This window comes from Cydia splendana, chromosome 14 (assembly GCF_910591565.1).
Source record: "Cydia splendana chromosome 14, ilCydSple1.2, whole genome shotgun sequence".
NCBI lineage: Eukaryota > Metazoa > Arthropoda > Insecta > Lepidoptera > Tortricidae > Cydia > Cydia splendana.
Window position 1 is genome coordinate 7,900,307 of NC_085973.1, and position 13,911 is coordinate 7,914,217.

Genomic DNA, 13,911 nt, shown 5'->3' on the forward strand with positions numbered 1-13,911 from the left:
TATAACTTAGCCATGAAATTTTAAGTGTTTAAGCACCTTGATTAAGATATCTTTTCTTTAATTTTCCAAAGTGTGCATTTTTACGAGAGCTATCAAATAAAAGGTTTATTTGATATCAGAATCAATACAACAATCATGAAAATACAATACTTATCACTTACCCAATTTAAATGGCTGTACAGACTAGCATATACGTTGATTTACCTTTAGTAATGTCGTAGAACAAATTATTCATATTAAAATTATAACACTATTTGTACCTATATATAAATATCTAAACACACGAATGACTGCGGAAACAGATATACCATTATGTTACCTCTGTTTACAATTAAAATTATTATAGTTTATTCAGTTTCTGAATTTATATGTATACCTAGAATATTAGGGTATATATCAACCTCCGCAAGCATTCATTTATTTCTTATTCTTATAAAAAGAACACTAGATAATTTAACTGAACAGATAATGTATAGCAAAATATGTGATTGTAAAATAGACTGGCCGATTGAAAAGTTTGTGAATTATGCAGAAGAATAATGAATAAAAATAACATTACTTTATTAAATAGTTAAATTATTGATGTCTCGCATTTTGTTCTTACCTACTGTCTAATTGAATGGGAAGTGTTAAAAGAATGAATCTGTAAATTATTACGAGTACTTATGCCATTAATCGCTGTTTTATTGGTTCGTCCTGTATTTTTTTCATCTTATTTGAACCGTATATACAACGCGAAAGTAAATTCAATATATTTGACTTACTTGGGTCAATCTTTTTTTTCTGTTAATAATCTATGCAATTTGTTATCATCCTTTTATCGCTGTAGGTCAATATTATACTTCGATTCTGATCATGGAATTTTTATAACGATTTGAACTAAGCCAAAAGGTAAATAATAAATAATATTAAAACATAAATTGAACGTCTCTTTCCCAAAAAAGTTAAAATTGCTAGGAAAAACTAGTTTGGTACAGTGGCTTTGACTAGCAAATAAATAACGAATATAGATTCCGAATTATAATTAGTTGCAGAAATAATTTATAGTTTAATCACTTATTCTTTTAGCGTGGATGTAAAATTCTGCGTAAGTACCTATCGTGAATTTTGTTTTAATCATAATCACCTTTCGGATTTCAGTCTGCGGTGCAGCTTCAATTAATTAGGAAATAAAACATTTCACTTTGAGAACAGTTTCAATTTTATGACTAGGCAAAGTCGGCGGTTGAATCGCAACGCCACTGTCGCGTCTATCGTAGCTTCACCTTTTAGGCTAAGGAGGCGCGTACGGCGACGCCGACGCCGAGTAGTCGGCGCCGTGGAGCAACGATTAGGTCTGGTACTGCAGCATGGGCGCTGCGGCCAGGTTCGCGTGGTGTCCGCTGTTCATCCGCAGGGCTGATAGCGACTTGTTGTACCACTCGTCTTCTGCGCTCATGCCTGTAGAAGAAAAATTGTATCACTACACCTTATAAAACAAAGTCCCCCGCCGCGTCTGTCTGTTTGTGTGTTTGTATGTTCGCGGTAAACTCTAAAACTACTGGACGGATTTTCATGCGGTTTCCACCTTTCAATAGAGTGATTCTTGAGGAAGGTTTAGGTGTATAATTTGTTAACCCGTGCGAAGCCGGGGCGGGTCGCTAGTAAGTAATATACCCACATTTGTTGAAGTTGCACATAGGTGGATACTATTGGGCAGATGCTGTTTTCATATCGTTGCATCCGGTTGATCAATACGAAAAAACATTAGCAGGACGGGTAGGTATATTTTTGAAATAACAATAAATTCATGGCATTTTTTTTCGGTCTCTAATAGTACCTATTGTACAGTGTCTTATCGTCTACGTAGAGGTAGACGAAATCCAAAGTAGATACCTAAATTGTATACCTACTTCCCTTACCTTAAGTATTTATACATTACACACGCTAATTAATAATAGACATTTTGAAAAATAACGTAATATCATAAAAAAGATTATTTTGACCTATTTATTTCTCTTTTATCGTGAAAACTAAGGTAGAAAAATAGAACTCCGCAAAACAGGGTACGCGGCAAGTGGTTTCGTCCCGCCTACCTAGCTCCAGCTATATATAGGTCGCCGTAAGAGGGTTGGGAAGCGAATAGTGAGGCACTGAATCGACCCTCGCGTTTTCTCAAGATGCAATCTCGCCGCAGGAAATAAGATATTTGCCAAGACGCCGCGAGGCCGCCCGCCAAAGTAAATGTAGTGGAAATTTTCTTATTAGAATATCTACGGTACGATGCCTTGCCTCGCTCGTTTTTTGCTACGCAGGAATCTTCCGGACCGGCTCTTGTTACACGCTTTATCGCGTACCTACGCGTTACGGGGGACACTTTTTGAGCGACGGATAAGTTAATGGAAAAATTTCCATTACATTAAGACTAGATCTAAATGGTAGGTACTCTCAAAGATCCTGTTTCTTAAACATACAAGTTATGAAATAGACTGGCAAGTAGATAGACACTGAATAATTAAAATACTTACTTGAAAACTTAGGAATTTAGCCTATTAATTTTCAATATGTTCACATGTCATTTCACCGCATTTCATAGATGTCTACTTATCTTTCTGCATACTAAATCACCGCGCAAACTTGCTATAAGTACTAGATTCTATATCCATAACAGTTTGCTAACTCTAACGGCAAATTAACAATTCTGCCTGTACATAGATGATGATCCGATAGATATTAGTTGCACGTACGTACCGTACTACAAATTAATAATCTCCGGCCACAGAGTCAAGGATCATTGGATTAGCGCTACCCGCATCTTCGAGACGCGCATGTCGAAGTCACGGCTAATGGTTGCACTTATTTCTATTCTAAACGGGTGAACTAAACCATTTATTCGATTATGGTAAAAAACTGAGAACCGTAAAACGGGGTGAAAAGACACGATTTTCAACTTCAAGGACGATTTTCGCCAATAATCCAAATGATAAAAGTAATAATTTGGATATCATTTTTTGAGTCTTGGTTAGTTCTTCAATTTTGCATTTGTGAAATAAATTTTTACCAACCCAATTTAGAGAAAATCAAAGAAAACGACCTGTTTTCTCCATATCCTTAAAACGGGGTTGATAGACACAAGAAAGGGGTGAATATAAATATTAAGTTTTAGTTGTCATAGGCATCGAATTTGATCATTATTATGTGGATACTCTATTGGCAAATGGTATATATATCTGTTAAACAGCTATTTGACACAAACTTATTTTTTCGTGTCTTTTAACCCCCAACGCGTGTCTTTACCCCCCTTTGTTGTATCTAATCACCCCCTATGGCGTAACTGTTCACCCCATATGCATGTCCACTGACCCCTTTATCACGTAAATTTGCTTGTTATTGGTTTTTTGCAAAAAAAATCTTTATTATAGAGAAAATTAATGATTTTATTTATTATTTAGGTACTACAGATACTATATTACCAGGTTAGCTAACTTTTACCTAGTTAATGTCAAAACATTTACCGCTAGAACAAAGTTCAGACAGGCTTCATTTCTTACCTCGGCGAGACCTTACTTTAGAGTCAAAAAAATCTAACTTTTAGGCAGTTTGATTAAGTTCTTTTGGTATCAATGTAGAGAATAAATAGTCTACTATATACGCATTCCAAAAAATCTAATTTTAGAGATGTACGTTTTTAAATATAACAACTTGAAAGAAAAAGTTCAAAATTTCTCTATTCACCCCGCGATTTCTGTTGACCCCTCTTCTTCTTCTTCCTTGCTCCATCCCACTTTCTGACCCCGTTTTACGGAAATTAAAATGTGTTATGTGTAAGTATTTTTTGTTATACATACCCCGTACGGTACAGGACCGTAGTTATCAACTTTCAGTATATAGTGTAATGATACGAGAAACAAATACGAGTCATACGACTTCATAATGACAATGACCCAAAATTGTAAACGCATCTTTCTTCGTTCGCTCGGTTATTAAAACCGTAACTTGAAGAATTTTCCAAGACCGCGGAAACGTCGTTTTTTACGATCATCTGATCCAAGTTACTCAAACAATGCGGCGGATAAAAAGAGCAAGTTTTCTCATTATTATAAGATAAGTATTTGTGTAAAACGGAGGTTGGCACTGCGATCCTGCGCTCAACTTTATAATTGCCTCGACGGCCGTAATAGAAAGTTGATGAAAGCTGCCTCCCTTCCCTTCGCAACTTACGTCTTAGCGTCATGCTCGAACGTTGAATAATATTAAAACTTTATTTTTTTATGTAATGTCCTGAAAATTTAGGTATTACTTGAAAACAAACTTGGGCTGATACAGTGTTTACGGTATTGAATATATTTTTTAGTCGCAAATACTTCATTTTACTTTGTGTTTCGTTCATGTAAAGTCAAGTATTTATCTGGCCTCGTCAATCCTAATCGTATTCTAATACCAAAGATATATATCTAATACTTAGTGATTTCATATACGTATACGTATATTTTATTTTTAATTTAATCTTCGAAAAACAAAACTAGTACCTACATAAATAATCCGAATGAAAAATGCATTTAAATCTGAACATTGAAACAGGGAAAGACAAGCGAATTTGAAGCTAAAACGCTATTTCAAGCTACATCGGCTAAATAACTAAATACATGTATTCATTATAGCTATTACGGCTGCTACGAATGTTAGAAAACATCTACTGGTACCTACTTCATCAAAATTACATCATAAATACAGTCACCACACGGGATTGTCATGCTATTTATAAGAGTTCTTGCTAAATTGGAAATTCTATTATAGTGTAAGTATTGAACAACCAATTTAGCTAGTACCTACCCTATATGACGCAAACAATCGCGGAGCGTGATGGTACATTTAGTGTTTATTTTACAAATTGACCACTAGACTTGCACTTCTGCCTAGATTAGACTGTCTAGAAATAATAGATTGTTCTAGCGATTATTAGATTGAGATTAGGGGAATTAGCGTAGCTCCGAAAAAAATTGGATTGAGCTAAAATTGTCAATACTCGCAAGGGACACTCGACGTGCAAGCGCTTTAGCTACGAGTACGACATACGGGCCTATATATACGGGCCAGACACTATCATGAATAATGACATTACTTTGTAAGTAATGTCATGATTAATTACAATGTAGTGATTGGAATGAAGGAATGACGGTTCGTTTAATCATGTGACCATTGCGATAGCCCTAAAAGAAGTCAACTTACCCATGGCATCTTGCCTCATACCGACGGCGCTCATATTGGCCCCGTGGCCCATGGAGAAGCCCTGGGTCATGGGGTATGAGCCCCCGCCCATTTGCGAGAGCGAGAAGATGTCCTTTTGTAGCTCCTCGTAGCTCCCGTGGTGCTGCGAAAAAAGAAAAAAGTTACACCGGTTCATCGACGTGATATTCAAACAAAAATCGAGACCTATAGCTAATAACTAGAACTCAAGGAGCCGCTAATAATGTCTACTTGAGAGCGATTAAATTGCCTAATAATTTCAGTACCAACTGGCCTTATAGTTGTAAGTTTATCATTGATTAGTGGTGGTGGTGGTTTAACAGTGCGTTAATCTCGCGAGAGCTGCAAAAAGTTTTTGTATGGCTGCTAGGTATCAAATTTTGACAAGTGTCATGGTAATAAATCATTACCTAAGTAGAATTTTCCGGTATGATTAATACCAAAGAGAATTTGGAACAAAGGAATAATGTCAAAGTAAATTATGTAGTACATTTACTGCCATCTTTCGACACAAATGATTAAAACTTTTAGAACGCCATTTGACTTTAATCCTTATTCTTTCACTGATACGTGTTAAATTTGTTAAATGTCAAAAAGTATTGCCATCTACTCGAGGATAGGCCAAAGGTATGGTGCCATCTTTTTGAGCGATGGCGCCATACCTTTGGCCTACTGTCATGGTCATGGCAGTAAGTGTACTTTGACAATATTCCTCCAGTCTAACTTCTCTTTGATTAATACAAACGTTAAGCCACTGTCATGAATACATACATGATACCTATTGAAACGCGCGTTTGTATCGCGTATGTGTGACCGGCTTTAGTTATGGTTTTACCTGTCTCAATTTTTGGCGCGATTCATGGTAATCATTATTAAGTGGTGGTCGTTTATCGCGCACTGATCGAAGCCCGCTAATGGGCAATCGCGGCCGCCATCTATCGGGTTAGGTCTTGTTTGAAATATTTTATTCATAACATATTATATTCGTGCAAATTAACTTTATAGGGTACCTCATAGGAAAAAAAACAATAGGTATAAAAAGTAGAGGCAATTTAACGCTAAAGAGTCTCATGCAGACAAGTTAGGCAGTTAGCTGAGAATAGGTAGGAATAGAGATGGGTCGCGGGTATTTACCCAATTTACCCACCCAGGTAAATACCCGGTAAATACCCATATACCCGGTATTTACCCGTATCTACCCAAATGGACGGGTAGATTCATTTCTTGTTGCACATGTCGATTTGTGTTAAAGTGGAGATATATACCGAGTTAATGGCTGTAATTATTGTGTGTCATTTAAAATGAAATGGTTTAGTTGCAGTTGCAGTTGTAACTAAGGAATTTTTAGTACAATTTTGATAAATATTAAAAAAAGGCCGTCATAAGAGTATTTTTTTAGACTTGAGTAAATTATCGTAATTATACGTTGATAATACACATTCCAACTTCGGTCGGCGGGGGGTGTGGTTGGGGGGAGGGGGGCAAAAGTGAACTTTTTCATATTTCTTGGAATCTGTCATTAATATCGAAAAGTGTTGTATGTACAAACTAAAGTAGACATAATTTTCTACAAAAAAGTTTATATACATTTTTGTCCTAAAACTAACTGTGTTTGACTTATAAGCTTCACAAGTTGGGATACTGCACAATTTTTTTTTATTATCATTCATAAGTATTCTTTATTTTCATTTTCATTTCATTTCATCTCATTTATTCGTGATAAACTATAACATACACAAGTAAAGAAATAACAAAGAAAGTTGAACATAAAAATAAATAAATAGTTTACCACGAAATGGTCCCGCCTCAGCATAAATGCTAACCCAAAAGTCAGCGCTGATCTTCCGGTGAGACCATTTGTGGGTCACGAACGCAGCTGTACGACACGGCCCCATCATAAAAATGAACGCGACTTTGCGGCGGAGAGTGGACGGGCGGACGGGCAATCAGAGGGCTTACCGCGAACCACGTTCGACGTGCCGCCTCCCTGTCACACTTACGTACGAATTTACAAGTGCGACAGAGAGGCAGCATTCATCTTTCTAATGTATATTAAAAGCATTTTAAAACATTTCCGGAAGCCAGGGAATGATTTTACACGATTTTTATAATTGGACTGATATGTTAAAATCGAACTTTACCTCATAGCAACCTTTTCGTAATTAGTTTGAACATACATTTTATGTAACATTATAAAAATATACTTAAATTAATCTTATTTATACTCACATACCATTAAACACATCAAATTTAGAAGAAAAACGAAAATACCCGCGTATTTACCCGCGGGTAGGTAAATATCGGGTATTTACCGGGTAAATACCCGCTCTCGGGTATTTACCCGGGTAGTTACCCATCTCTAGGTAGGAAGATTTCGAATACCAATTGAGCGTTTTCCAAAAAATATGTACATTTAATTCATGTCTTCAAAACATTGATTTCTTGGGCTCATTACTCAGAATCATTTGTACATTCACGCCTCATACATGAAAAAATGTGTCCCAAGATTTCCTTTCCGGATCGTCACATTATAGTATGAAAAGTTTTTTTATTTGTATGAACGTCAGCACTGGAAAAATATTTTTTCATACTAAATTTTGGGAATATTTGGAAGACATGAATGAAATGTATATTTTTTTTGGAAAACGCTCACTTACGAAAATGTATAAGGTCAGGTGGGGGTAAGAGGAACTATGGGGGAAAGGTGGACACTTGTAGGGAAAATAAACAGTTGGAGATTCTTAAATATATTAAGAACTAAATTAAATGATAATACTACAATAAATCTAATTCATAAACAAAATTAACTTAAAAATATTTACGTAGAAAGACTTTTCTCATACGGTTTCTCTTACACCGAGAAAAATAAAGTATGTTTCCCTTACCCCACCTTGGCCACCTTACCTTATGCTTAATTTATTTAACACATGAAATGCTCGGTACGTTAATGTCGCTAATAAGTATTGTGTCCACAAAACAAACCACAATACTTTACACTGTAAAGTAGCCCATTTTCATCGCGTAGAAGTACAAAACCAGCTCTATACCGAGCAATTACACGTCTAGTAAGTATGCAATATGCATCTCGGCTAGTCGAAGTGGTCTGAGATATATTCAGCTATCATATAATGGCTAGACTGGATGTTAGTCCTTAGACGGCAACACTGGCTCTTAGTTCGACATATTCGGCCCGATTCGAACTTTAAGATACGTCATATAGGACGTCTGGTACGTCTATAGTCACTTAGTAATAACGTGTATAGATTTATACGAACTATAGTTCGTTTTTTTTAGCATTAGAAAGAAGGTAAACAATCTTGACGTGTCTTTTTATTAAAAAATATTGGAAAACGCTTTAAAATATTAGTTTATATTACTTATGAAAGCAAAATAATGTAAACGATCGTATATGATTTATAATTCTAACATATTTGCTGTGACTTATTTTTCAATGGTGATTTTTAATAAAAAGACATGTCAAGATCGCTTACCTTCTTTCTAATGCTAAAAAAACGAACTATACAATGCGGTAATTCTCATTGAATACACGCCCGCAAATAAACGTCAGTTTACTCTATTTTTGGATATCTACCGCTATATTATTCAAATCACATCAGCTTAGAGAATCGATACCCAATCACATTACGATAGTTTCGCACACCTGTCACTCACCATAAAATAAAGAGACACATTTCCACCGCAATCAAAACAAAAGCGCCTCAGGCCTCAGGCTGCATATTTTCGCGTATGACCGCGCGCCGCGCAATCAGATTATCGCGTAATCAGCGTTGATTAGCGCCGCATAGTAATGAGGGGAAAATTGCGCGCACTTGCCTGTAGTGCATTGTTTTCAGCCTGATTGTGCCTCGCGAGGCACGGGACAATGGCGGGCTATCGGCAAAGTTTAGCCGTGGAATAATGTAAAGTTTCAATTGATCGATGTTTTCGAATTTATACTGTCGTGAGTCATATTTAATACGTGATACGTGAGTTAAACCGTAAAATTAGCTTAATGACCGATGTTTTGTTCGAACGTGTTGAGATAAAACGAAAGTACCTACTAAAAAGACTGATTGGAAAAAACAAGGGTCACTGAGGCAATTTTCATCCCATCCCATTCCTTGTTAAGTTGTTACACGTTGCATTGTTATTTTACAAAGTACTGTTTTAATAAAATCATTTTTTAATGTACAGTAAAGCATACCAGATTTTATCTACTCACCTAGCGTAACGATCTACAATCTGTGAAAAGACGCTAAAAGTTAACGGTAGTACCAACCTGTGGATACCGGTTGATGGTGTTGGGGTGCGGGTAGGGCTGGTAGCCCCGGTAGCCCTGGATGTTGCGCATCATACCGTTGCAGCCGGGTAGTACCGCCGGCGCTAGCGCCTTCTGTAGTTGCTTCTCTTGCTTGCGGTATTTGGCACGCCGATTTTGAAACCAGACCTGGAACAATAATAATATTTACATCTATGTGTAAAAATTTGAACAAATAAAAATTTTTATTCCAAATTTTCGAATAAAAGAATTCGTAATAATGTACGGTTGCTATCGACTAAAGTAAATAAAGAAGCTTTGTCCGAAGCTCAGTTAGTAAACGTAAACGTCATTAGGTTCAGTACGTGACTCAGTTTTAAACGATTTACAGTGTGCCAAGGCTGACACCAAGCTATACCATATAACTACTTATTATACAGTAAGAGAAGCTCACAACGTCACCCGCTTTGACACGTATATAAAAAAATATAATTTTACTCATCCACGCTCACACATCTATTTACTTATATTCGACCTACATATTCTGTCAAAGACGATTCTTAGACTATTATAAGTAATTACTTCTATTTCTAGCTACTTTTCTCGAAAATTGTGATTAAATGAATATCACAAAAACTACTTCATACAAATTTTTTATGTCTTTCTCCAAAAATGATATTGAGGTTTCTAATATCATTTTTTTCTTAACTGATTAGTTTGCGCGAGAGACACTTCCAAAGTGGTAAAATGTGTCCCCCCCCCCCCCTGTAACTTCTAAAATAAGAGAATGATAAAACTAAAAAAAATATATGATGTACACCATGCAAACTTCCACCGAAAATTGGTTTGAACGAGATTTAGTTAGTAGTTTTTTTTAATACGTCATAAATCGTAAACCGCAATTTTATTATGTTACTTGCTGCGAAGTTACATATGTCTTTGCTGCTACGGAACCCTTCATGGGCGAGTCCGACTTATTGTTTGAAGATAAAATGCAGCTCGAATATTTGTGTAAAAAAGCGAAATTGATACGCCGCCACCGTATAGTTACGTACACTTAATCGAATGAACCGCTCACGAATACATACTTCCCTCGCTTAATGACATTAACTACAACATAAAAGACGAAACAACAAAACATAGTAGCTAGTATAGTCTAATCTGCGTGTTGTCAACAGGAATGAGCGTACGTCGTTTGATATGGTGATTACAGCTGATTAGGGGGGTGGGCCCGACGGGAGGGCCGCGCCCTCTACGCACTCTCCATATAAATAAACCGATACACCCTATATAGGGTAGCCAAACCCTCCCTACGCGAACCTATATACTTGTATTAACTGTAGGAGGAAACGTATATGGGATATTAGTTTTTGCGCTGACATTCTACGCGTTGTAGTGGAAAATGAGGCAATATCCGACTGGTTTAAATGACGATGCGAGGATTTTGTAGCTTTGTTGGTTTATTTTTGAAAAAGAAGATTTGATCGACTATTTTCCTTATTGTTGTATCAGTACACACTAGAATCCATTTTATTGCAGTAAGTTACTAGGCACAATCTTTATAAGTCTAAATACTCGATAGAATATCTTTGATCAAAGTCAAGCGTTTGTCAATCGCATCAATTTTGCCAATTAACATCTCTCAATTTGTAACTTTATATGTAGGTACCATTGAATATTAATTAGTAAGCAACGAACTTCAATAACTATAGAAATCTGTCTAGTCAAAAATGACCCCACGGGAATTGTGCCGCGAGTGACTCACTGTACTGCGTACAAAAATTGTATTGCCGCTTGCCGCGCAAGAGGCTTGACATATAGAATTTTATTTTAGTCAATTAATAGTTATTAGTGTCCGACCGAAACATGTTTTTTTGCCGAAACCGAAACCGAAACCGAATGTTCGGCTTTGGCTCTAGTTTCGGCCGAAACCGAAACCGAAACCGAACCTTTTGTAGACTTGTTAAAATCGTTTAAAAAATGTCACAAAACCGCTTTTAAACACATATTATGGAGCTGTCAACACCCAATGTCCTTGAAATTGATGTTACTTAAGCAGTTTTTTAAGAAAATTACTAGAGTTAGACCAAGGTAATTTTGCAACGATTTTGATAACACACGCAGTGCAAGTGTTATTTTAAACGTCAAAACTTCTATGAAATTAAGACGTATAAATAATATTTGCACTAGTTGCACTGCGTATGCTATCAAAATCATTGCAGAATTTTCTTAGTCTAACTCTATTCATTCACCAGTCAAGCTAACATGTAGATACAGGGTCAACCAAAAACGCGAGCGCAGCGAGCGCGAAAATTTTTGTTAAAATATCGCAAGGCCGGGTACCGATCTTCACCTGGGCCTAAAAGTCCGAAGTACCCCAGTGAGGCGAACTTTCATGCGAAGTCAAAGCCGTGCTTCAGGCTTCAGGATAAGTAGTTGAGCACAAACTCCAACCAATGTCCATTGTATTAAAAAGCGAGATATTTCCTTGAGCGCTGGTGGCCTAGCGGTAAGAGCGTGCGACTTTCAATCCGAAGGTCGCAGGTACAAACCCCGGGCTCGAATCCAATGAGTTTTTCGGAACTTATAGGTATACGAAATTAAGATACAAAGCGGCAAATTATAGGTATACGAAAGTTCCATTTACTATTTGCTTTTCGGTGAAGGAAAAACATCGTGAGGAAGCCGGACTAGTCCCGTTAAGTCCTAGTTTACTGTCTGGGTTCGAAGGTCAGTCTGATGGCAGTCGCTTTCGTAAAAACTAGTGCCTACGCCAATTCTTGGGATTAGTTGTCAATTGGACCCCAGGCTCCCATGAGCCGTGGCAAAAATTCCGGGATTACACGAGGAAGATGATGAGTTTTCTTATTATTCCTTTGCCCAGGCCCAGTAACATGCGACAGTGCTATCCCATTTACTCCGATACAATTAGACAGTGTGCGCGTTATAGGTATTAACAGCCTCTTAAGACTGCGTCTAGTGGCGCCCTCATTAGTGGAATTGTGTTTTGATAATAAACCAGTTAATTACTGTACCTATACATGAATCAGTATATGTAGGTACATATTAATATTGTTGTCCTACTTATTCCCCAACTTTTGGTCTTTGTCACATAGTTTAGTTTCATAGTACGAAGTACCATTTCGTAAGTTTCGGCCCGGCCGAAAGGTTCGGCCGTTTTTTGTCCGAAACCGAAACTACAGCCGAAACATGATTTTTTGGCCGAAACTGGCCGAAACCGAAACCGAAACCGAACCTTCGGTCGGACACTAATAGTTATTTGTACAACAAGAGATCAAAGTTTGATATTTCTTCGAGTGCTTATTTTGAGTCCCGTGCAAGCGAAAGATTCACGAGCGTAGCGAGTGAATCTAATTTAGAATCTTGAGCGTAGTAAGGGATTCAAAAGCGCACGAGATGTAAGTAACTTTAATAACATACCTAGAGGGACAGAGATAATAGAACCCAAGTATATCGAACTTGTATTAGACCCCGCATGTTGAAATGACATTTGACTATAAAGGTAACTTGAATGTCATTTTGTCTCACTCAGTGAGCAAAATGCGATTTTGCTCACTGAGTGAGACAAAATGACTCAGTGAGCAAAATCGCATTTTGCTCACTGTTTTTAAGAAGCAAAGTACCCTTGTTCGTGCTGCTGAGGTGAAAAACTTTTATTGCCTAATCATAATGGGAATCAAACGGTTTATATTCAGTAATAGTGAAAAGTAAAGTGGAAAATATGACTTTACGAGTACCTATTAGTAGGTACAACAAACATAATAATTACTTTCAACTCCTATCGTATTAAGGTACGGAACCCTCCATGCGTGGTCCGACACCCACTTGGGCAGGTTTTAGGGTTCCGTAGCCAAATAGCAAAAAATGGAACTCTTTTAGCTTCGTCATGTCCGTCTGTCCGTATGTCATAGTCATTTTACGCGGAAACTATAAAAATATATATTTTAATGAAAATAATGAAATTGTAGAAGTTGTTTTTTTGGGGACGCCATACAATATATGTATACAGGGAGGGTGACCTTAGCCATTGGACAAACCCTGAAATCCCACGTAGGGTTACTTCTCAGAAATGCTCTAACGGTAATATATTTTTAAATTAAAACAAAAGATAAAAAAATAAATTATCAAACATAAGTTTTCTCCAATAATCGACAACAAAAAGAAACATACTGTATTAATCATTGGCAGTGCTTTTGACAATTTCGTTGAAAATGTGCGGCTTTTGACATTTGTCAAAAGTCAGAATCTTATTAATGTCATAAATAAAAAAGATAATCAAAACGGTCGAAGAAGGTTTCATACTATTTATTACCTCAGGAGCTACTAACGCATACAGGTTGCTCCAAAGTAAAAAAATCGTAATTTGTTAATTTCTTCGTAACCGCTACACCGATTGTTATGATACT

The 13,911-nt window shown here is 36.8% G+C and overlaps 1 protein-coding gene and 1 long non-coding RNA gene across 2 annotated transcripts in view; one reads left to right on the forward strand and one right to left on the reverse strand.

Annotated features, from left to right (window-relative positions):
• Nucleotides 1-1,125: 1,125 nt before the first annotated feature.
• Nucleotides 1,126-13,911, reverse strand: part of LOC134796806 (homeobox protein XHOX-7.1') — a 41,644-nt gene continuing 28,858 nt past the window's right edge. Inside the window, exons 4-6 of the mRNA XM_063769028.1 lie at nucleotides 9,506-9,673; nucleotides 5,209-5,350; nucleotides 1,126-1,440 (exon numbers count right to left, since the gene is read on the reverse strand). Coding sequence (XP_063625098.1) covers nucleotides 1,331-1,440; nucleotides 5,209-5,350; nucleotides 9,506-9,673 — 420 coding nt within the window. The 3' untranslated portion in view covers nucleotides 1,126-1,330. The remainder of the gene's footprint in view (nucleotides 1,441-5,208; nucleotides 5,351-9,505; nucleotides 9,674-13,911) is intronic.
• Nucleotides 13,330-13,911, forward strand: part of LOC134796815 (uncharacterized) — a 210,742-nt gene continuing 210,160 nt past the window's right edge. Inside the window, exon 1 of the long non-coding RNA XR_010144999.1 lies at nucleotides 13,330-13,409. This is a non-coding gene — a long non-coding RNA (uncharacterized LOC134796815). The remainder of the gene's footprint in view (nucleotides 13,410-13,911) is intronic.